General features: G+C 43.3%; 1 protein-coding gene across 1 annotated transcript in view; it reads left to right on the plus strand.

The window, feature by feature from the left end:
* LOC145408080 (uncharacterized) overlaps window positions 1-24,595 on the plus strand; it is a 71,772-nt gene that overhangs the window by 36,497 nt on the left and 10,680 nt on the right. Inside the window, 13 exon segments of the mRNA XM_080278888.1 lie at window positions 12,596-12,726; window positions 14,008-14,237; window positions 16,346-16,512; window positions 17,859-17,935; window positions 18,205-18,379; window positions 19,632-19,767; window positions 20,413-20,555; window positions 20,674-20,919; window positions 21,223-21,327; window positions 21,738-21,908; window positions 22,166-22,293; window positions 22,934-23,056; window positions 23,673-23,822. Coding sequence (XP_080135014.1) covers window positions 12,596-12,726; window positions 14,008-14,237; window positions 16,346-16,512; window positions 17,859-17,935; window positions 18,205-18,379; window positions 19,632-19,767; window positions 20,413-20,555; window positions 20,674-20,919; window positions 21,223-21,327; window positions 21,738-21,908; window positions 22,166-22,293; window positions 22,934-23,056; window positions 23,673-23,822 — 1,982 coding nt within the window.

Below are 24,595 nucleotides of genomic sequence, written 5' to 3' on the forward strand. Positions count from 1 at the left end.
TCCACTGTAATATAGTGAATGCGGCGGTTTAAGATTTACGAGGGTGGCCAGTGCTCTTAGTTTTTTTATGCCCCCCGCGACCAGGGGAGTTGCTACCGGGGGACCGTTCCCGGTGCTTGCTAATGGAAATGTCCATTAGTTCATCAATGACAAGGCTCCCACTCTCCCCCGAGGAAGAGCTAAACTTTCTCTCCCTCGCTGGAGTAGGAACTGGAAGAACATGAGGACGTGACTGTTTTGTGAGGGTGGTCATGTTACTCTTAACAGATTTGTCAGACTTCGGTTTAAGCTGTACTGATGGAGAGGCAGCTGCAGCCTGAGAATATGTCGAAGTCTTAGGGATGTCAGTGAGAGAGTTGGAGCGGACAGGAGGCCGAGATGGAGAGGTACTGTGAGTGGCAGGAGGGAGAAGGACAAGGTCAGTATGCATCTCGACAGAACACGTCGCAGGACGGGACATTATCGCCGAAGCATAGGACCTATTCAGCGTGGGAGTTGCATGCAACTCCTTCACCTTTTTCCTAGCTTCGTAGTAGAGAATAACCTCAGTTGCCTTCACAGTGCAGACCTCTTTCTCCTCCTTCCACTTAGGACAGTCCCTAGAGGAAGTGGAGTGAATGCCCTAGCAGTGAAAGCAACATACTGTCTCAGATGTGCAACATTCTGCATCATGACCCTGGCTTGCACACTTGCCACACACTGGCTGGGAAGCCCAACAAGTCTTACCATGCCCATAAAACTGGCATTTCAAACAACGTAAAGGGTTGGGGATATATGGCTGCACATGAACAATTTCATAACCGATTTTTACATGGCTAGGCAGTGACACTTTACCAAAAGTCAAAACAATAGTTGCAGTCTTTGTCTTGACACCTTTCAAAAACTGGTTATGAATCTAGTGTCAATGACATCTTGCTGAGCTAGTTCCTCTATGGTCTCTTCCTCACTCATCACCATGAGATCCCTGCAAGTGATAACACCCTTGTAGAAATTCATGGAAGTTGGGATCTTGGCCTCGACATCATAGCAATGAACTTGTGCAGCTTCAACAAGTCCTTAACTTGAGATGAGTTACAAGTCTTTATGAGGAGGTCTCCGTTCGCAAGTTTTTTAACTTGTTACACCTCCCCAGCCCAGTCATCAATAATCCTCTTGATCATGAAGGGATTGAGACTGCTCAAGGGAATGGAACCTAGAGCAGTGATGATTACAAACTCGCCGTTATGTACATTGATGTCGCGAGGCAAACGAGTCTGGGGCCATTCTGTCTGGGAGCTGTCAGTCCATGTACCAGTCAAGTGTCGGTCAGGACCACCTCCCCCCCTCAGGGGGGGGAGGCGGAAAGGGCGTCCGCCATAGTTACCACTCCCCCCTGACGGGGGAAGTGGGAAGAAAGAGAAGAGCAAGCAAGGGACAATCACCTGGGACCAAACACCTAAGTCTGAGGCTGCCCTTTCAAACCACTCCAGGGAGGCCCGACCGTGTTAATTCATGCCCCAGAGCGATCAGTAGGGGGGACCTTCCGTGGGCAAGTAAGCAAAGGTACACTCAGTATAATGGCACACACATCTACTGTACCTAGCTAGAGGGAGGGGAGGAATATGAGAAACCAGCTGACCTAAAAGCCACCAGATGGGTGAAAAAAAAAAAAAACTATTGCCAGTGAGGCAGCCCTACAAAGTTAGAGGAGAGAGCAGATGAAAACACGCCTACACCCTCTGCAACCATGCATAAAAGTCCTTGGCAGTTGGCACTGCCCCCTGCCTTTTTATAAGCATCAACACAGTGTTCAGGAATCGGCTAAAACTTCAACTGATTGCTTTGTAATATTTCTGTGTCTGGTCGACCTCCAAAGAATATGAAAAATACGTTTGCACTCAACATACGTAGAAAAGTGACTTACGATGTTGAAATTTTTGTAATGGGCGTAAAGGAACTTTAATCATATCGAAGCCAAATCAATTAAGAATTCGAACAGTTTTATTACCCGTGTCCGTTACATGCCTTCGTGACTGTAAACAGGACTCAGTGACATAAATTTCGCACTTCCCAAATGACAATATTCAATATTTTTACTTCAGACATTCTCAGTTCACCACTGCATAGTTCAAAAGACGAAATCTTTTAACTTCAGCAGGTAAATCTCTAGATCAAAATACGAAGAAAGACACTCGCGATTATTAATCTCTACTAAAATTTCTGCGGTTATACGTCTTTGTTGAAATCGGCTGGTTCACTGTGCATAAACACTAGTCATATTCACATCAAAACTCGACTTAGCATTATCAAATAGCAGAATCATATTCAGATTATGAATATCAACTAAGACTAAACTTATATATAGAACTTAACGGTTAACTCACGAGTTATACCTACAACAATTAAGCTTAAGCTTACACTTACAATACAAGCTTATACTAACTTACACTAATACGTAAAATTATGGCACTACATTGTATTGTGTTTTGGTGAGGTTAGGAGCCCAGGCAGGGCTTGCATAATTCATCACTGAACGTATGTATTGTTTGTATACCGTAGTGGTGATATCTTTGTTGTGTCTGAATGTTGTGTGGGCAAGTGACCTCAAGGCACTGAGTCTTGGTGTTGTTTTATTTTTAATGTTTGTGATGTGTTGTTTAAATGACACTGATGTATTGTATGTTACACCAAGGATTTTGTGTGTGTGTGTTCTTACCTAATTGCCTAATTGTTCTTACCTAATTGTATCTTTACAGGAATGAGTCAAGCTCGTATTGTCCCGTGTCTTAGACCATATTTATCGTACATATCCTTAAATTTGTGAATTGTTTTGGCACACACTATTTCATTCGGTAGTGCATTCCATTGATCAATTGCTCTGTTTGGGAAACTGAATTTCCTTACGTCTTTATCACCTCTCTTCTTATGCAGTTTTTTGCAGTGTCCTCTTGCTGATGCTTCTCCATATGTTAAGTAATCATTTGTCTATTTTCTCCTTTCCTGATATGCACTTATATAGCATTATCATGTCACCTCTTTTCCTTCTCTCCTGTAGTGTTGGTAGATTCAGTTTATTTAGTCTTTCTTCATAGCTTAGGTCCCTTAAGCTTGGTATCCATCTTGTAGCGGCCCTTTGAACTTTTTCAATCTTGTCTATATGCTTTTTGAGATGAGGACTCCAGACTACTGATGCATATTCCAGGGTTGGTCTAATGAATGATGTTATTATCCTTTTTAGCATGTCTTCATTTATGTATGTGAATGCTATTCTCATATTTGCAAGCAGTGTATACATGTTCCGTACCTTCTCGCTGATGTGGTCAGCCGGAGATAGTCTGTTATTGATAATCACACCTAGGTCTTTCTCTCTTTCTGATGTGTATAGGGTTTTATTTCCTAACTTATAATCCCAATCAGGTCTTTTTCCACTTTTACCAAACTTGATTACATGACACTTGTCCACATTGAATTCCATTTGCCATGTACTACTCCATTCATGAAGTTTATTTAATTCTTCTTGTAGCTCCCTACAAGAGTCTGTGCTAGTAATTCTCCTTTGTATTTTTGCATCATCTGCAAACATATTCAGATAGCTCTCATTTCCAGTGTTACTGTTTATATCATTTATGTACACTAAAAACATGATTGGTGCCAGTACCGAACCCTGTGGTACTCCACTAGTCACTTCTTTCCATGATGAGTAGTTTCCTCTTAGTACTGTCCTCATTTCTCTTTTTATGAGAAAGTCTTGCATCCAACAAAACAGTTTGCCTCGAATTCCTTCTTGATGGTACAGCTTCCATAAAAGTCTTTGGTGTGGTACTGTGTCAAAGCTTTCTTGAAATCTAAATAGATACTGTCCACCCATCCTTCCCTTTCCTGTATTGTGTTTGTTACTCTGTCATAGTAGCTCAACAGATTAGTAACACATGATTTTCCTTTTCTGAAACCAAACTGTCTTTCTATTATCATACTGTGTTTTTCTAGATGATTTACCCAAGCTTTTCTTATAAGTTTTTCTAATACCTTGCTTACAACACTAGTCAGTGATACTGGTCGGTAGTTGAGAGGATTTTGTCTATTTCCTTTCTTGAATAAGGGGACTATATTTGCTTTTTTCCAAATATCAGGTAGTTTCCCTTGACTCAAAGATTTCTTGAAAATTAAAAATAATGGTTTACTTAACTCATTTGCACATTCTTGTAACACCCAACATGAAATTTCATCAGGACCACTTGCTTTTCCTCTGTCTAATCTACTTAACTCCTCTTGTATTACTTTTTCTGCTATTTGTATATCTGGTAGTATGTGTGGACATGCGTGTTCCACATAGTCTCTCTCAAAATTTTTTTCTTCTGTTAAAACTAATTGGAAATTCTTATTTAGTGCTTCACAAATATCTTTCTCTTGTGTATAAGTGATTCCCTCGTCCGTGATGGATTGTATTATATCTTTTACTTTGGTTTTGCTTCTGATATAGCTGTAAAACAGCTTTGGTTGATCACTACTTTTATTTATTATATCCTCCTCAAACTGTTTTTGGGCTTCCCTCCTTATTCTTGTATAGTCGTTTCTTGCCTGTTTGTAATTATTATATGCCCTTTCACTATTGTGTCTTCTGTATCTATTCCACAACAAATCTCTTCTTTCTTTAGATTTTTTACATTCTGTATTGAACCATTTCTGTATTTTCTTATCTGCTTCTTTGTGCTGTGGGATGTAATTCTGGACTCCTAATTCATAAAATTCACAAAAATTTTTATATACAGCATTTAAATCTTGTCCTCTAAGCTCATTTTCCCAATCAACTTCTAAGAAATACTTCTTTAGGTCTTGATAATTTCCCTTTTTATAGTTTAGTCTCTTTTTGTAACTGTCAGTGCTGTTTACTATGTCATATGCTATCCTGAAGTTATAATTTAGTACTGCATGATCGCTTTTGCCGAGTGGAGGGTGATATATTAAACTGTCAATGTCATTTTCTTGCCTAGTAAATATTAGATCTAGCACTGAAGGTACATCAAGTCCTCTTTTTCTAGTGGTTTCCCTCACATGTTGCGTTAAGAAAAACTCTTGTACGAGATCCAGGAGCTTTTGGTCCCAGCAGCTTTCTTGGCTATTTATATCTAGAGTATTCCAATTTATATTTGTATTGGAAATCCCCAGTTAGTATAATTCTTTCCGATTTCTCTTCCATTTTATGTAGCAAGGATCTTATACTCTGAATTGTACTCTCTGCTAGGTCCTCATATTCGTCTCTTTCCCATGTGTTTGATTTGGGTGGCATATACAAATTGGCTACAATTACTTTACCTTCAGATGTGTCGATCTCTACTGCAATCAGTTCTACTTGTGATGGTATATCTAGGTTTATTTCCTTGACTTTTAGATTTTTCTTAGTTAATATTATAATTCCTCCTCCTTTTTTTTAAATTTCTGTCTCTTCTCCATATATTGTATTCCTCTAAGTTTAGTATGTCATTGGATATCCTTGGTGTTAATTTTGTCTCAGTTAGGCATATTATTTGTGGTTCATTTTCTCTGACATAATCATTCATCTCTAGTAATTTAGATACCATTCCATCCACATTTGAGTACATCAACTTTATTATTTTGTTTATATACTTGTCATGACATGGTTCTACTAACTTCCTCCTTTTTCTTCCATCCTGTTTGTGTACCACTTTCGTACCTGCAATCCTATTACTTTGTAAAAAAATTTCTTCTTGTCCTCTTCTGATCTTCCCTCATTTTTTGTTTTTGCTTCCTCCCTTTTCTCTTTCAGTAATTCCAGTTCCTCTTGTGTTAGACATCTTTTTATCCATACATTTTTGAACTCCTCTTTTTCCATAAGATTCTTTGCATTTTTTAGTATCTCTTCCACAGTGTTTACACTCTGGAAAGTCACCTTTAGAGGTCTTGTCTTGCTTTTTTCGTATTTCCCTAACCTTTTGTGTTCCTCTATGTCTTTACTACAGATTTCCTCTGATACTTCTTTCAGTAAGTTCATTACATTTGCCATCTCCTTTTTGTCTCTAGTGATTTTGTTTTTAATTTCTTCCTCTTCTATACCAGTGATTACTATTGATTTATTTATTTCTACTGAATCTCTGACTAACTTTGGATTGTTTTGGATTATTCTTTTCACTTCCTTTTTAATGCTTTTTTCCTCCACCCCTGTTTCCAAGTCTTTCTTTACTTTCACCATTTCAGCATACGTGATTTCTACATCATTTTTGTAGCTTTGCACAGCTTCATTCACCTGTGTTATCTTCTCCTCAATATCACTGCTCTGGTCCATAAGACTGCTTGCTTGTCTAATTGTCTCTGTGTCATTTTTTAGTCTTCCATAACACTCTCGTGATTAAATACTGTACTTCCCATTTCACTCACTTTCTTTCTAAGGGTATTCAATTCCACTGTTAGTTCACTGATGGTTGTGTCTTTCTTATTGGCCTCCTTTCCCAGTTTATCTATCTCTTCCTTTTGCAAGTGCATTTGCTTCTTTATTTCATCAATTTCATTTTTGAAAGCCATTTCTAGATTGTGTACACGTTCAACCAGTCTATTGTGAGTCTCCACTTCAACTAGTTCTTGGTAGAAATCGTCATTTTGCTTTTTAATTTTATCCCTTTTCTTTTCCAGATTTGTTTTACTGAAGTATGTATCCATTTTGTAATACTAAATGAACAGAGTATGTACTTAACGTGTGCACGCTTTCCCGGTCTTTCTGTAGTATAAACAAACCCAGCTGACTCAACGCATCGTGGTTCTTTGTTGTTTCAACCAGTCTTATTTAAACTTATTATTTCTTTTCCTTTTAATAATGAAAAATCATTTAGTCTAGCCTGGTACAGAGCTTGACTCATTCAAAGATACTTATTTAGGTAATGCCTCTGGCCGTGTTGAGCTTGTATGGAGCGCCGGTACAGACGTCCACATCCGACGATGCCGTGTGTGTGTGTGTGTGTGTGTGGTAGGGGAGTGTTGTTTATGGTAAGGTGTGGGATATGACTGTGTTCTGCTGCCCAGTTTGTGAGAAGGGCCACTGTAGATTTGGCTGGGGCTATTTTGAGCCTGTTTGTGGTGAACCATTCATGTAGTGTATTGAGGTAAGGTTGGACGATGTGTGCAGCTGTGTTTGCGTTTTGGTGTGTACATGTAAGTGTTATATCATCTGCACAGGAAGCTATGTGTATCTGTGGTGTGTGGGGTGTGGGTATGTCGTGCATGTATAGGTTAAAGAGTGTAGGGGACAGAACAGATCCTTGGGGGACACCATTTGTGAAGTTTCTGATGTTAGAAGACTGACTGGCAAATGTTACGTGTGCACATCTGCCTGCTAAGTGGTTTGCCAGTCATCTTTTTGTGTTATTGTGCATGTTTGTGTTGAGTATTTTGTTTGTGAGGTTGTGGCGTGGGATGGCATCGAAAGCTTTGCTAATGTCTAGTGTGACTAGGAGTGTTCTGTGTGGTGGCCTAGCTGAATTCATGTCATCGAAAACTCTCTGTGTAAGGTCTGTAAGAAGGGTGTTTGTGGAGTGTAGTGGCCTAAAGCTATGTTGTGATTGGGCTAGAGGAATGTGAGGTGTGACTAGTTGTAGTACCAGTCGTTCAGTGACTTTAGAGAGGGTGCAGAGGAGTGTGATGGGGCGGTGTGAGGAGGGTAACGTGTGGTCTTTGTTGGGTTTAGGGATAGTAGAGATAATGCCATGCTTCTAGATGTTGGGTATGATGTTGTGTGCGTAGCTGTAGTTTGATATGTTGGTGAGTTCTTGTATGCATTGTGGTCCAAGGTGTTTAAGGCGAATGTTGCTTGTGTTGTCTGGTCCACAAGCAGATGAGTGCTTAAGGTTGCTAATGATGTGCTTTGTCTTAAGGTTGCTAATGATGTGCTTCGTCTCGTTGTAAGTGAAAGGTGCATAGTCTGGGTCTGTGGGGAACTGTCTCTACGTCGGATGATACGTCGGTCTTCGGGATGGGGGTTTAGATGGCTGACTTGTAAAAAGTGATTGATGAGAGTGTTTGCTTGATGTTTGTTTGAGGGTATGGTGTCTGTTGTTGTGATGGCAGCGTGTGATTGTGTAGTGTTGCTGTTGGAAAGTGTGATGCTGTTTAGTGTATTGTAGAGTTTGCTGATGTTTGTTTTGTGGTTAAATGTTTGGAGGTAATTTTTCCAGTTTAGTGTTTGCTGTTCTGATAATGTATTGTTTATCTGAGTGTTGGGTTCTTGTATTTGTTGTACAGTGTCTTGTGTATGGGGTGTTGGGGAGTGTCGCAGTGTGTCCCGTTGTCTGATGAAGCCCTGAATTTCTGGTGTGAATTTGGGGTTGTGCCTCTTTCTGTTGCCTCTAGGGATGTGTCTTTTGTCTGTGTTTTGTATAATTGTATTGACAGTGTGCACAGCAGTGTTGATGTTTGTGATGGGTGTACTGTTTAGTGTTTCGAAATGTTGTTCTGTTTTAGTTACAAAGGCCTCCCTGTTGGCTCTCTTATAATTAGTGTATGTGTGTTTGTGGCCAGCTGGGGTGATTCTGGTTGTGGTAGTGATGATGACCGGGAGGTGATCAGATACTAGGGTTTTGACCACTTTCCAGGATGTAGTGGGGGCGAGGTTTGGGGATCAGAAGGTAATGTCTGGGGATGATGGGAGGAAGAGGGCCTGGTGTAGGATATGGGTATGTTGGTCTATATTGTTCAGGATGAAAAATTGATCTGTCTGGGATTGTAATACCAGCTCCATGTCTGTGTCAGGGTTGTTGACATGCCAGGACGACGATTTGGCGTTGAAATCACCACCCTGGATGATGTTGGGTATGTTAGTGATGTGGTGTATCTGTGGAGAGTAATTGTGTGGTACTGTGGGGGACGACTGGGGGGAATGTATGTTATGTGTGATTTGTTACCAGTGCGCATTTTAATTGATTGTATTTCTGTTGTGGTGTCATGTGGGGAGAGAAGTGACTTTGTGTGTGCACTGGTATCTGCAAAGTTGATGGATTTGTGTACCAGAGTGATGAGTCAACCGCCACCGCCGTCGGCCCAGCCTTGTCGAATGGTGGTGAAGTTATGAAATGTTGGTGTTTTCTGTGCTCTGTGTAGTTTTGTTTCTTGTAAGATGGCAATGTGTATGTTCTGTTGTTTGATGAATTGTGTGAGTTCTTGTTTTTTGGTGCTTATGCCGTCCATCTTTAACTGAAAGATGTTTATGTTGTGCGTGCAATGTGTGTTGGCTGCAGCACGGGTAGGAGGTGGTGTTGGTGGAGGGGAAGGGGTAGGAGGAGTTTGTGATGGAGGTAAGAGTTGGGGTGGATTAGGATGGGTTGGAGTGAGAGGAACTGGGGGGATGGATGGTGTGGGAAGGATCGGTGGGTTTGGCTGTGGAGGTGTGAAGGAAGTAGGAATAGGGTTGGTGGGGGGGTTAGTGTGTGGGGGGAAGGAGCATAAGGAGCAGGTCCAGGTGTTTGTGTAATGTTTTCTGGATGCAAGTGTTGTGCAGGTGTAATGGGTCCAGTTCTTGCAGGAATTGCACTAAACTGAACCCTTTGTCTGTCGGCTCGACGTGATAGGTTTTGAGCATGTTGGACATATGTATTTGTTGGTGGGTCCTGGATTGCTCTCAATGTCCCCAGCTAGAAGAAGTCGTCGATAAATGACAGCCGGGGAGTCATTTCTCGGTGTAGAAAAAACGGTGTTGTTGTGTGTGTTGTGTTGGGAGATGTGGTACTTGCCCAGGCAGCCAAAGCCACTCCCAAGTACTCGGGCCCCGTGAGGGGCCAGGGGTTTTGTGGTGGTTTGGCCCCCATGCTGTCCTCCTCTTCTCTTTGACAGCCTCTGGAGGGTAGACCCACGATGAAGACGCCACCGCTTCATGTCCGGATGGAGTGGTTGGTCAGTGGGGTGTGCCAGCTGAATTAGATGGGAATGGTAGTGCTTTGGTGGACATCTGTGCTGGTAAGAGGTTGGCAATAGCCAACACCTACTTTCGGCATAAGATGATCCACAGGTATACATGGAGAGTCATGAGGATGATGGATGGTGAACCTGTGGAACGAAAGGCAGTGATAAACTACGTGTGTGTGGATGAGCGAATGAGAAGACAAGTGTTGGACGCAAGAGTGTGGAGAGGGTTGGGAAATGGAATCTCAGACCATCACTTAGTGATGGCCAAGGTAAGGCTGCAAGGAAAGTGGGTGAGGAGACGAAGGGGAAGACAGGAGGAAACAGCTCCTGTGAGAAGAGTGGAGAAGTTGCAAGATAGTGAGAAAATGGCAGAGTATAAGAGCATAGTGGAAGAAAGATTGGGAAGGTATGAGTTAGAGCAGATGGAAGGGGTGGAAGACGTATGTGAGATATTCACGGAAGAGATTGGTGCAGCGTGTGAGGTGGTTCGTGGAGTCAGGAGGAGATGCAGGGGTGTGCAAGGGACAGCATGGTGGAATGATGAGGTGAAACGAGCTGTGGAACAAAAGAAGAAGGCATATAGTGAATGGCTAGCGATTAGAGGTAGGAGAGAAGATGAGAGAGAGAGAGAGAGAAGAGAGAGTTATATGTGAGCAGGAGAAGAGAGGTGAAGAGACTGGTGAAGGAGAGTAAGAAGAAAGTGGATGAAGAGTTTGGGAGGAATCTGAGTGTGAAATGGAGGGGGAGTAAGAAATTGTTTTGGAAGGAGGTAAAGAAAGTAAGGCAGTGTGAAAGGGGAAATAGTAGGGGAGTGAAAGATAGGAATAATAGATTGTTGGTGGAGAAGAGAGAGAAATTGAGGAGATAAAAGGAGCACTTTGAGGATCTGTTGAATGTAGGGAGTGAGAGCAGTGCGAGTATAAGTGGTTGGGGAATGGCTAGGAGAAGAAGAGGTGAGAGAAGGGAGGAAGAAATCAGTAGGGCGGAAGTAGTGGAAGCAATGAAGAAGATCAAGATGGGAAAGACCCCAGGAATTGATGGAGTGTGTGGTGAAATGCTGAGGTATGGGGGTGGGATTGTAGTGGAGTGGATACGGAAGTTGTGTAGACTGGCTTGGGAAGAGGGAAGGGTTCCAGAGGACTGGAAATCAAGTATAATTGTTCCATTATACAGGGAAAAGGGGAGAGAGAAGTGTGTGGTAACCATAGGGGTATTTGCCTTCTTAGTGTGACTGGAAAAATATACTGTAGAATACTCATTGATAGTGTTAGGCATATGACAGAGGAGCTGGCTGGAGAAGAACAAGGGGGATTTAGGAAGGGAAAAGGGTGTGTAGATCAAATAATTGTTCTAAGATGTTTAGTGGAGAAGTATTTAAAGAAGGGAAAGAAAGTGTATGCTGTCTTCATGGACTTGGAGAAGGCTTATGACAGAATAGATAGGCAAGGTATGTGGAGGGTACTGAGAATATATGGAGTGGAGGGGAAAGTGCTGAGTGCTTTGAAGAGTATGTACGAAGGAGCTAGGGCTGCGGTGCGAGTGGATGGTGAGCTGAGTGAATTCTTTGATCTCAATGTGGGACTGAAAAAGGGATGTGATGTCGCCATGGCTGTTTCATATATATATGGCTGGGGTTGTAAACGAGGTGCAAGGTAGGGCAGTGGATGTGGGGGTGGCTCTAATCAATGAAGGTGAGATGTGGAAGATTACTGTGTTGCTGTTTGCTGATGATACAGTATTGTTGATTGAAGATGAATGGGAGTTGCGAGGTTTGGTGAATGAATCTGGGAGAGTGTGTAGGAAGAGGAATCTGAAAGTTAATGTAAACATGAGTAAAGTTATGATGTTTGAGAGGAATGAAGTCACAGAACACACAGTGAGGTTGGATGGTGAGCACATGGAGAATGTGAATGCATTCAAGTACTTGGGTAGTGTGATGAGTAAGGATGGAACTTTTGGGGATGAAGTGCTTGAAAGGGTTCAGCAGGGAAGGAAGATTGTTGGTTCACTGAAATCAGTGATAAGAAACAGGGAGTTGAGTGTGGAAGTTAAGAAGTTACTGCACGTTAGTATTGTCATCCTTCCCCTGACGTATAGAAGCGAGGCATGGACCTTGCTAGAGGGGAACAAGTCAAGAGTGAGAGCAGTGGAAATGAGTTACCGGAAAGGAGCATGTGGAGTGACATGGTGGGACAGGTTGACGAATGAAGAAGTGAAGGAACGTTGTAGGGTGGAAGTGGATGTGGTTGAGAAGATTAGAAGATATACACTGAGGTGGTTTGGACATGTGGAGAGAATGGAGAATGAGACTGACTAAGAGGGTGTATGTAGGTGAGGTGGAGGGAGGGAAAGGGAGGGGACGACCGAGGATGAGGCGGAGGGATAGAGTTGAGAGGTACATGAGGGAGGAGGGAGGGAGTTGTGGGAAGGGTAGTCAAATGGTGGGTGACAGAGCGACTTAGAGGCGTTTTGTCTGCGGCCACCCTCTGAGGGATTAGGGCGTCGGGCTATAGATAGAAAGATAGATCCTGTATATGAGCATGATATACTATAAAAATACATTCCTTACAAGTGATTATGACGCGCACACACACACACACACACACACACACACACACACACACACACACACACACACACACACACACACACACACAGCAGGGGGGGGGGAAGAGATGTAACCATGACAGCCAACCAAATTCCTTCCCTACAGGTGATTCTCCAACTACTAGAGGACCAGCGGGCTAACGTGGTGGTATGCTTCTGTGAGGGCATGACCGTGAGGAACCTCTTGCTGGCGGCGCAGAGGCACAACGTCACGTCAAGGTTCCTCTTCATCGGCAGGTAGGTTAGGTGCTCCAATTCACGTTCTCTCTCTCTCTCTCCCTATCTATCTATCTATCTGTGCATGTAGCTGAGTTAAGGCGGGTCACTCCACAAACGGAAGGTGGTGTCCCTCGGCTCTTCGGACTCACCGACCTCCAAACTCCTCATCACTGCCAACATATCCACGCTACACGTACCGCAACCCTGTGCTCATCTGAACGTGAACCTGGTGCACTGCAGACCAAAAACTGCCCTTCTACCGAAGTCCACTACCCTCTTTTCGGGGAACAGGAAGGAGACTGAAGGTCGTCTATACAACCAGGCAGCTCCATCGCTCCATCGTCCGGTCATATCGGTGCCACCACGTGAAGGCGTCCCTCTCCACCACTGCACGCTACACAAAAACCAGTGAATAGAATATGAGTGGAGACGATCATTTCTGTACTGACGTAAAGTTATATAGGCCACCTTGATTCTAAATACAGATTGTCTTGAAAAACCGATCTATCACTGCGCCACGACAAACCCCTTTCACCAGCAGGTGCATCCTTCACCTGGATAATATGATCTGTTGTTAGCCAGACTGAAACTCCGAAATACGCCCAAACCACTGAAAAGGCTAATCGAGATAGAGCTTAACCCTATCACTGGTAAAGGTGTTCCATACTTCATTTGAACTGTTTGGCATTAACGAGAACAAACTCCAAAATGAGACTCAGTTACTGTCATTAATGAGGATACCAGAATAACGTCAGGAATTCATAGTTGGAGCCGGATTGTCGCAATAATAGAAAACTCGTTGCATCTCTTACTTCGCTATTTATTTTGCATATTACACCTTGATAATCTCGCTGACATATGAAACTCCCTATCACTTCCTCCTTACCTGTTTGGTTGCACATTACACCTTATTATTTTCTTGTCTGTAATTTAAAACTCTATAATATCCACGAAGTTCGAATCTAGAACATACTGGAGTGCAGGATATGAAAGTAAAATGAGGAAGATGTGTTTGAAATCGACTTTTCTGTGCTGTGTAGTTCAGTTATATGTTAGTTACCTCTTTCATAATTATGTAAACTACTGTGTGTTGCATTTGTGTATGGTGAATACTCTGTCAGTCTGTCTATCTACCTATCTATCTCTATCCGTCTGTCTGTGTCTCTGTGTTTCTGTCTAACACTGTATCATTCTGTCTCTCCATCTATCTATCTGTCTATCTGTCTGTCTATCTACCTTCAGTTTATCTATCATTCTATTCATCCATCTGACCATCCATCCATCCGTCAATCTCCGCAGTGATGGATGGGCAGACCGCTCCGACGTTGTGGCGGGGCTGGAGGAGGCGGCTGTTGGGGGCCTCTCTGTCAAGATCCAGAGCTCCTACGTGGCCGAATTCGACGACCACTACTTCGACCTCCACCCCGACAACAACACCCGCAATCCCTGGTTCAAGGAGTTCTGGCAAATGAGGTTCAATTGCTCTCTGGTCGGGCAGGAGGAGTCGCTGTCATTGCCCCCTTGCTCCGGTTAGTTTGGCTATTTTCGTGGTGTGTGTGTGTGTGTGTGTGTGTGTGTGTGTGTGTGTGTGTGTGTGTGTGTGTGTGTGTGTGTGTGTGTGTGTGTGTGTGTGTGTGTGTGTGTGTGTGTGTGTGTGTGTGTGTGTGTGTGTGTGTGTGTGTGTGTGTGTGTGTGTGTGTGTGTGTGTGTGTGTGTGTGTGTGTGTGTGTGTGTGTGTGTGTGTGTGTGTGTGTGTGTGTGTGTGTGTGTGTGTGTGTGTGTGTGTGTGTGTGTGTGTGTGTGTGTGTGTGTGTGTGTGTGTGTGTGTGTGTGTGTGTGTGTGTGTGTGTGTGTGTGTGTGTGTGTGTGTGTGTGTGTGTGTGTGTGTGTGTGTGTGTGTGTGTGTGTGTGTGTGTGTGTGTGTGTGTGTGTGTGTGTGTGTGTGTGTGTGTGTGTGTGTGTGTGTGTGTGTGTGTGTGTGTGTGTGTGTGTGTGTGTGTGTGTGTGTGTGTGTGTGTGTGTGTGTGTGTGTGTGTGTGTGTGTGTGTGTGTGTGTGTGTGTGTGTGTGTGTGTGTGTGTGTGTGTGTGTGTGTGTGTGTGTGTGTGTGTGTGTGTGTGTGTGTGTGTGTGTGTGTGTGTGTGTGTGTGTGTGTGTGTGTGTGTGTGTGTGTGTGTGTGTGTGTGTGTGTGTGTGTGTGTGTGTGTGTGTGTGTGTGTGTGTGTGTGTGTGTGTGTGTGTGTGTGTGTGTGTGTGTGTGTGTGTGTGTGTGTGTGTGTGTGTGTGTGTGTGTGTGTGTGTGTGTGTGTGTGTGTGTGTGTGTGTGTGTGTGTGGTTCTGCTCGTTAGATTGAACTTCACTTTTCAGTTGAGCTGGAGGCCAAGTGAGGGCAGATTCGAGAATATATCTGACCCGTAACCAAGGACACTCATTGCTATCTTTTAACCATAACTCGCCGAAATTCACGCTTTCACGTCTTAGTTTTTCAAGCTGAAGGAGTGGAAGAAATACGTCCGATGAAAGCAAACCTGATATAGTTGACACATTATTCGTTAGCTGGCACTCCATTCGTTAGTTGGCACTCCACTCGTTAGTTGGCACTCCACTCGTTTGTTGGCACTCCACTCGTTTGTTGGCACTCTAGGTTTGTTGACACGCCTGGTTAGTTGTGGGGCTTCACGCGTTAGGTGGACCCCCGAGTTAGTTAGCACTCGTTAATACTCCATTCTTAAGCTGACACTCCATTCGTCTGGCACTTAACATTATACCAACAGCAAGTCACTATTGTTGTAATTCAGTCATGAGTTACTGTGAGACTTAACCCTTTCTCTCGACTAAATAGAATCGTCTGGTGTCAGTCTAAGTAAAATGTGCTAATAGCAGAGAAAAGATTACTTAGTTTAGTTTTTGATGCCTTTGACACCTAGAATATCTTTTACTTGAACAAAATTTTCTGGTACTGGCCCTAATACACCAACCGCAACGAAAGAATAAAAGGTCAAGTTCGTTCCCAGCTTCACTCAGTTGGCACGAGTGTAAGGGTAATCTCGCCAAAACGATATGATGATTGTATATCCCTCTGTTGTTTGAAAGTCGAAGGCGTCGAAATAAATTAACAATATGGTACAAAAAATGGTGCGGATGAGACGGTTACAATTTGTTTACAAAATGAAAGTCGGTATAAAAATAAAGTGGAAGATATGTCACAAGATTTTCTTTTTGTCAGCTACAATATCTGTGTTTGATCGAACACGGTATTAAGGACGAGGGTCTAGGTAAGCCAATAATAATGATAATAATAATAATAATAATAATAATAATAATAATAATAATAATAATAACAATAATCCATCCATCCACCCATCATCCAATCCTATGGTGCCCCATGAGGAGCGTTGGAGCCCGGGGCTAGGCAAATTGGTCCTGGCATTTAAGATGAGGGTGAAGATAATAATAATAATAATGTTCACCAAAAAGTACGCCTTTCGTAACGAAGGTAGCAATATCATATAACCAAGACGGCTAATCAGGAAAATACTTTACTTTCCTTCACCCCTCCAAAGATCACAGATGTACTGATACTGACCCATCTATTTATCTTTTTCTTTTTTCTTTCTAATATACTCCACTGCTCGCAGGCTCCGAGTCACTAAGGAAGGGCTACAAGCAGGACACCAAGATGGCGTTCGTGATGAAGGCGATATACACGATGGCATGGGGGCTCCACCTGATGCAGCAAGACCTGTGCCCGTCACACCAGGGCCTCTGTCGTGCTATGTTACCCGTCAATGGATCGCTGTTTAGGGTCAGTTTATAATGAGTGTACGTGAGTGAGGTGGAGGGGGGGTGGCGGAAGGAGGAGACCGAGAATGAAATAAAGGGATGAGGTGGAGAGATGCATGACAGAAAGGGAAGAGGGGAGGGTGTGAGTTGGGGAGAATGAGGATAAGACAGGATGGAGAGATATGAGAGACACAGAAGGAGGGAGAGAGAGAGTTCTTGAGAGAACAACGTGATGACGGAGGAGAGAATGACGAGGAGGCAATGCATATGTGGCCACCCCTTCCGGGATTTAGGCGTCTGACTATAGGTAGATAGATATATGGATAGATAGAGTGATAGATAAACTGATTAATTGACTAACTGACTGACAGACAGATAGACAAAAAGAGACACAGATAGATAGATAAACAGATAGATTGACTGATTATTTAATAGACAGATTGTACAAAGTGGGTCAAAATGTAAGCAGATTCCAACATAACAGTAGCATTTTCTGTGACACCCTGTATTCCAAACAGGTAGATTTTGTTCCTTTGATTTATTCTGTTATAAAATACGCCACACTTTTGTAAATATTAATGCGCCAAACTTGTATATTCCATGACTGAGAATTTGCTTATCTGACTTGCAAGTGTGTGTGTGTGTGTGTGTGTGTGTGTGTGTGTGTGTATGGAGTACGGTATGCAATGTGTGGGGGGGGGGAGATTGAGAAAGTTAAGATGAAACAACTCTGCAACAACATTATCATCACTTCTACCTCATTAACCTTCCACTTAACCTTTCCGTCTCCTCTTCAGGCCTCTTCTGCTCATTCTTCCATCATCTTCGCTCCCTCATGCCTCCGCCTCTTGTGTTCTCCCATTTTATCCTTCCATCTTGTTCTTCATTCTCCTTTCCTCAGCCTCCCACTAATTTCGTTTCCACATTGACCTGAAAGACCATACCATAAAGAATCATCATCATCATCATCATCATCATTATCTTCTTTATCATCATCATCATCATCATCATCATCCTTATCATCATTTTCTTCTGCTTCATCATCACCATCATATTTCATGGAGATCGTTAAGTGACAACTATTTTCATGATTGTAAATCTAGATTGGAGACATTATTGTTGTTGTAGTCTTCCTTTCCTCACTTAGCAACTCTTCCATTTAATCCTCCTACCTTGTTCTCGACCTCCTCTTCTCACTCTCACATTATCTTCACTTCCAAACTCATCCATTATATCCTTCCACCTCATTCTCGGGCAACACTCCTCACTCTTCCAAATTCCTCCATTTTGTCCTTCCACTTCGTCCTTCGCCTCCTCACACTCCCAGCAACCTAGCTTCCTTGCATCACCACTTTATTTTCCCTTCAGGAGTACCTCATGAATGTCACCTTCACCTACATGGGCGAGACTGTCACATTCGATTCCCGAGGTGATCCTCCAGGCAGGTGAGTGATAGAGGCCCGAGTTGCACCTTCAGCCGCACGCTTGAATATAGATATGGGTAGTACAATGGATCGTTGATGCGATATACTCCCTGAATATTGTTTACGCTAGTCTTTATGATGACCTCACTACAATTTTCCATTCTACCTACCGCCTCTCTCTCTCCCTCTCTCTCTCTCTCTCTCTCTCTCTCTCTCTCTCTCTCTCTCTCTCTCTCTCTCTCTCAACAGATAGATAGACCGTACACATGTATCCTGTCTCCCACCACCAGATACGACATAATGAACTACCAGCGCCTTGAGAACGGAAGCTTTGATTACGTGCGAGTGGGTCAGTGGGACAACGGAACGCTGGTGGTGCAAGAGGAACGAGTCGTCTTCAACAGGCCTGGCAGTCGTCCCCCCATCTCAGTGTGCTCAGAGCCGTGCGAGACCAATGAGTACAAGGTTGGGATCTCTGGGCTTTGTTGTAACCTCACCTCATTCATAACTGGGAAAAGAGGTTTGGATGATGATGATGATAACGATGATGATGATATACAGGTGCTTGTCGTAACATTGTCTCTGCTTTATCCCTTCATGTCCCTGACGTCTTCTAGTTTCACTGTTGTTGCCACCAAACCATATCATTCAGCTAAGGAAAGATACTTCAGACTGTCTTGATGTGGCGGTGTCAAGAATAAAATAAAAAGCCATAGTACTGAGACTGCATAAGATTTTTTCCGATGAATAATATCGTTTGGTGGTCACTAAAATAAAATATTATGTTCTTAATTCTCACTCACACTCTTAATCACGAGAACTGTTTACTATTTTCCTGTGATATATTTCTCCGAGAAGAATGACACTGCCTGATGTTAGCAGGAATGAAATACAAACTTTGCATGTTACAGGCAAAGGGTTAAAACCTTCACAAACTAGCTTTTACTCTAAACAAAATCATGGCAAACTTGGTGGTGCGAGTACTTGTAAAATTCGATATGAATAAATTTTCCACAGACTGTGCCACATAATATTCTCTTAATTGGGTAATCTTTCACGTTGACAAATCACTGACTCTCCACCAGGCCAATGTTCGTCCAGTCTGTCATATTCAAATTAATTCAGATTAACTACACCAGCCCTCTCCTAATCTAACCTGAACTAACCCATCAAAAGCAAGCCTAACTTAAGGTAACCTAATCACTATAGTCAAACTAATAGCCTAACCCAGCCTAACCATGCATCCATCCCTCTATCCATCATTCAGAGTTTTACTGGTCTATCACGAGTGTTGAGGGTCTGGGCTATATTATCCATTACGGACATTTATGGCAAAGGTAACCAGTCACTCTTCCCTAAGTAGCATTATGTTAGCAGTAAACCCCAACCAACCCTTGGATTTGAACCCTCATCGTCCGTATAAGAGGTTCAAGTGCCTTAACTCACAAGACCACCTAACGTTGAAATTGGTGTCCTGTAACAGATGAAACCCTTTTGTTTGCCACTTAGTGCAGAGTCACATTCTAGTAGCACTATATTGATTTCGTGGATGATGGACGCACCTACGACCTACCCTAACCTAACCCAACCTGGTCTTCCCTAACCTACCCTAATGTAACCTACCCTATCCTAACCTAACCTAACCTAACCCAATCTTCCCTAACCTACCCTACCCACACCTACCCGTACTACTCTAACCTATGCTACCGTTGTGCAGAGTTTCGTTGAGACTGGCGAGGGTATGCAGAGATGCTGCTGGATCTGCACGCCGTGTGATGAGGGGGAGTACCTCAAGAACGAGACGGCATGCGAGCACTGCCAACCTGGATACTGGCCTAATATCAACCGCACAAGTGAGACCACTGGTTTTACTGAGAGAGAGAGAGAGAGAGAGAGAGAGAGAGAGAGAGAGAGAGAGAGAGAGAGAGAGAGAGACAGACAGACAGACAGACAGACAGACGGACAGAGACAGACAGACAGACAGACAGACAGACAGACAGAGACAGAGACAGAGAGAGTTACACACACAGACAGACAGACAGAGACAGGGACAAACAGACAAAAAGACGGAAGGGCAGAGGCAGAGGCAAAGCTGTCAGACTGTCAGGACGACATTTGGTCTATCAGACAAACTAACAGACTGATAAGCATTTACGGGTAATCAGCTTGACATACACGAGTACTCTGTCTGACTGAGAGAGAGAGAGAAAAAAAAAGCATAATCTGTCAGACTGACAGGCAGACAAACAGTGTGACACACTCACAGACACACAGATAAAAAGAGAAACACTGCATCAGATAGGCAGACAGATAGGCATGCAGAGGGTGAGACAGACAGATAGACAGATGGACCAACAGACAGGGAGACATCGGCAGACACAGTTAAAATGAGAAAGAGAAAGGGGACTGATAAACATATAGGCAAACACTCAGACAGACACACACATAATAAACAACCCGACCAATCAACTCCCATTTTTCTCCACCCCGACCTACAGGTTGTGAGGCCCTGCCGGTGAAGCACATCAACTGGGGCGACGCGGACTCCATCGTGGCCCTCAGTCTGGCATCCCTCGGGTTTCTGGCAACAACTTTCACCATGATTGTTTTTCTTAAGTTCAACCACACCCCAGTCGTTAAGGTAAGGAGAGAGAGAGAGAGAGAGAGAGAGAGAGAGAGAGAGAGAGAGAGAGAGAGAGAGAGAGAGAGACAGACAGACAGACAGACAGACAGATGCTATAAATCCCCCCACTTTGCAGGCGTCAACTCGTGAATTGTCGTACCTGATCTTCGTGGGCATGATGGTGTCGTACCTGGCCACCGTGCCCCTCCTGGCCCGCCCCTCGCCTCTCACCTGTGCCGCCACCAGGGTACTCCCGGGCCTCTCCTTCGCCATGATCTACGCGGCCCTCGTCACCAAGACCAACCGCATCGCCAGGATCCTCGCAGGCAATAAGAAGAAGATCATTACTCGCAAACCCCGCTTTATGTCCGCCACTGCGCAGGTGACTCATTATCTGTTTACGTCTATCACTTTCATATCGACTGTGTTGTTATCATCAAACCACAGTACTGAAGTACTTACTAAGATGCCATTTATATAGTATTAAATCAGGATAATTTTTAAAAAGTACTGATTCAAGATCAATCTCATACAATATCTAACCAAGGTAGTTTTAAATGTCGTGCAGTTATTTCGCCAAAACATTTTATCGTCCAGATTTATATGTAAAAAGACAGCTTGCATATGTTTTGTTACGATCGATTAGAGACTGTACTGAGCCTCCTTTTCCCTTTTGCCCCGGCAGGTTGTGATCACTTGCATCCTGATAAGCATCGAGGCAGGCATCATCACAGCCATGCTAATTCTCGACCCACCAGACGCACGACACTACTATCCACGTCCACAGGAGGTTAGCACTGCAAAAGTCACGCTGCTGGGCTCATGTTAGCCTAGGCTAAATTGGGTCAAGTGGAGGTCGTGGGGAGGTTTGTTTAGGTTTGGTTTGGTTAGGTTAGGTTGTTAGATTAGTTGGTTGTGATGGTCATGGGATATTAGGTTTGGTTGGCTGGTTGTGTCAGGTTAGGTTAAATGAGGTAAGGTTAGGTTATGCTTAAAGTTAGGTTTGATTAGTTGAGTTACGTTTAGTTAGGCGGTAGAATTGATAAGTATGGAAAAGTTAGCATAATTTAAGTAAAAGGTTTGGTGATGGAGAAGTGAGGAATTACGGGACAGCCTTTTTTTTCTTTACACTATACCTTTAAAAATTCTAGTTAATGATCCTCCTTCCTCACGTCCCTCTATATCTCTCTGTCGTTGCAGGTTGAGCTAGTTTGCAACACAACCCTGCGTGGCATTATTGCACCTATGGCCTGGGTGTTCTTCCTAATCGTCATGTGCACCGTGTACGCCGTGAAGACCCGTAACCTGCCAGAGAACTTCAATGAAGCGAAATTTATCGGGTTCTCCATGTATACGACTTGTGTCATTTGGGTACGCAAACATGATTACGCTTAGTAGTAGTAGTAACAATAACCCCAGGTTCATCTGAATGTGAACACAGCAGACTGCAGGCAGAAGTTGTCATCCCAATTAAGTTTTAACAACTGTCTTCTACATTTTCCATTTTCAGTTTGTTACTTTGCATGAGCCTTCATTTTCTCACAAAAATTTTCAATCACCATCAGGTTTTCTCACGTCAGGTTTTCTCACCGATTTCCTATTTACCTCTGACGCACTCCTACCCACAGTTGGCCTGGTTCCCCATCTACTTCGGCAGCAACCACAAGATTATCTGTATGAGCATGTGCACCTCCCTCAGCGCCCTCGTCACGCTGGTACTCCTCTTCTTCCCAAAGCTCTACATTATCCTCTTCAGGTCAGTTCCTAAACCTCACCCACACATTTCGAGTATCTGAGGAAAATGTACCTGGAAAAGTATCTGAGAATTTGGAAGGTCTGCATGATGCGTGATATTTTCTTCAAGTTAGTTCCTTTTCTCATCAGCCACGGATTTGAGTGATTGGAATAATGATGATGATAATTTAGGAAGCTTGAACAGTCTCTGAGAATTTGGAAGATATGAATGGTGAGTGTTATTTCCTTCAAGTCAGTCTCCGCTCTCCTCAGTCAGGGGGCTTTAAATTATGGGAATATGGAGGGGAGAATTTAGAGCGCTTGAAGGATGAGTGACATTCTCTTTAGGGTTAGTCTCACCCATCTCTTAGCTCGAGGTTTCGAGTATAGGAGAAGGTATTTGAGAGTCTGCATGGATTAGGTGATGAGTGGCATGTTCTTTATAATGATGATGATGATGATGATGATAATAATAATAATAATAATAATAATGATGATGATGATGATAATGATGATGATAATGATGATGATGATAATGATGATGATGATGATGATGATGATGATGATGATAAGGAGAAGAAGAATGATGGTGATGATAATGATAACCCTGATAATGACGTGTACAACAACTGACCCACCTCATCCCCTTTCTCTGCCCCCAGACCCGAGAAGAACGACCGGTCAGCCTTCAAGACGGCCACTACAGTGCGTTGTCACATCGGCTCATCCAACAAGACCAGTCTCTCCCGACCCTCAGACCACACACCCAGCGCTGCCATGGAAACGTGAGACTATGATCCCTTCGTATCACTAGGCCTATACTTTACTCTTTTCGCCTAACATCGACGAATGTCCAGTTTCCGTTTACAAAAATGAAAAAATTTAAACACGGTACGAGACAGTTTTTCAGCAGTGACTGCACCGGAGAGGGTAGAGTTTTATTCGAAGTTCTTTCTTCTCTCTGTTATTCAGAAATTTCGCTTGTCATGATTTGAATAATTCAAAACTGCACAAAGTTTTGAAAATATAGTGTAAAACACAGAAATTTCAGAAAGACATTATACGTTCTACAGGGGATAAGCATGACCCAAACACTTGTAAAAATTTCACATATAATGTTCATTTCTACTCTGATAAACCAAGATTCTTTGCGAAAACCCTATTATCCGATGTAGTATATTCGTATTTCGTACCCTTACATGCTCCTCCTTATAGCATAGTAGGATCGACAGTGCTGGGAGTGAATCCACAGTGTGCATAAGTGCCTGAGAGTATAGGTATATTTTGTGCTGACACACTCTGACTTTCAGCGTAGTGGGGTCAACAGTGTTGGGAGTCAAGAGAGTGTAAGTGCCTGAGGGTGTTGATACATCTTGTACTAGCATCCGCTTTCCTTTACAGCATGGTGGGGTCAACGATGCTGGGGCTGGGTATGCCTCAAGCCAACCTATTACAAAGGATACGCTCCACCCTGGCCGCTCCTTTCATCCCTGCTGTGGGTATTTTGCCCAGGGACTCGCATCCCCGCGCCGCCCTCAGGAGAGAAATCAGGTGCCACCATTCATCTCATTACTATCAGCCCCTTGAATCATATGACGTGTTACTATATCTCATTATTTATCCCTTCAGTTCGATGAAGTAGTTACATGCCGGTAATCTTGCTACCTTCAGATGATTTTGTTCAGCTTGGGAGAGAGTTTTCGCTCTATGAGTGAGGTGATGGTGGTGATGTGGATGTGTGGGTATGTGAAGCCATGAATGTATATGTGTTGTTGTTTGTTACTGATCCACCCCAGTCTGTCTGGCCAAGCAGACCCACCAACCAACCTACAGAGCTAACTCATGCAATGGATCGATGTTCTCTTGCAGTTGACAGCTTCTCGCCACAGTGAGACGCGGGGAAAAGTGCTGGTTTGATTCTTGGGTGGATGTCGCATTTGCATCTCCACCTAATGAACAGGCACACCATAACAGGCTCCATTTCATTTCATGATCTGATTATACGGCTACCACCCAGCTTTGTAAATCCGGGAAACTATTAGAACTGCCACTAGGTGTAGAGCTACCTGAAGTGGAAAGAATATTCACATAGAGTGACAGGAAGGAGAGGGAGTAGAAAGGAAAAAGGATAGACAAAGAAATAGAATGAAAAGAGTGAAGGAAGCAGCAGGCAGCACTACATATGGTGAGTGGATAATGGTCGCCACCACCTACCATAAGGGTATTATGGAAGAGTATGTGGTATTGAAAAGCAAGTGGTATAATCATGATTCCCAGACATACCATGTATAAGAAGGAGAGTCCCCTACTGTGGTGCAGTACTT

The sequence above is a fragment of the Coenobita brevimanus genome, chromosome 75, assembly GCF_032717465.1.
Source record: "Coenobita brevimanus isolate Jiangsu-jjx chromosome 75, ASM3271746v2, whole genome shotgun sequence".
NCBI classification, from domain to species: Eukaryota; Metazoa; Arthropoda; class Malacostraca; order Decapoda; family Coenobitidae; genus Coenobita; species Coenobita brevimanus.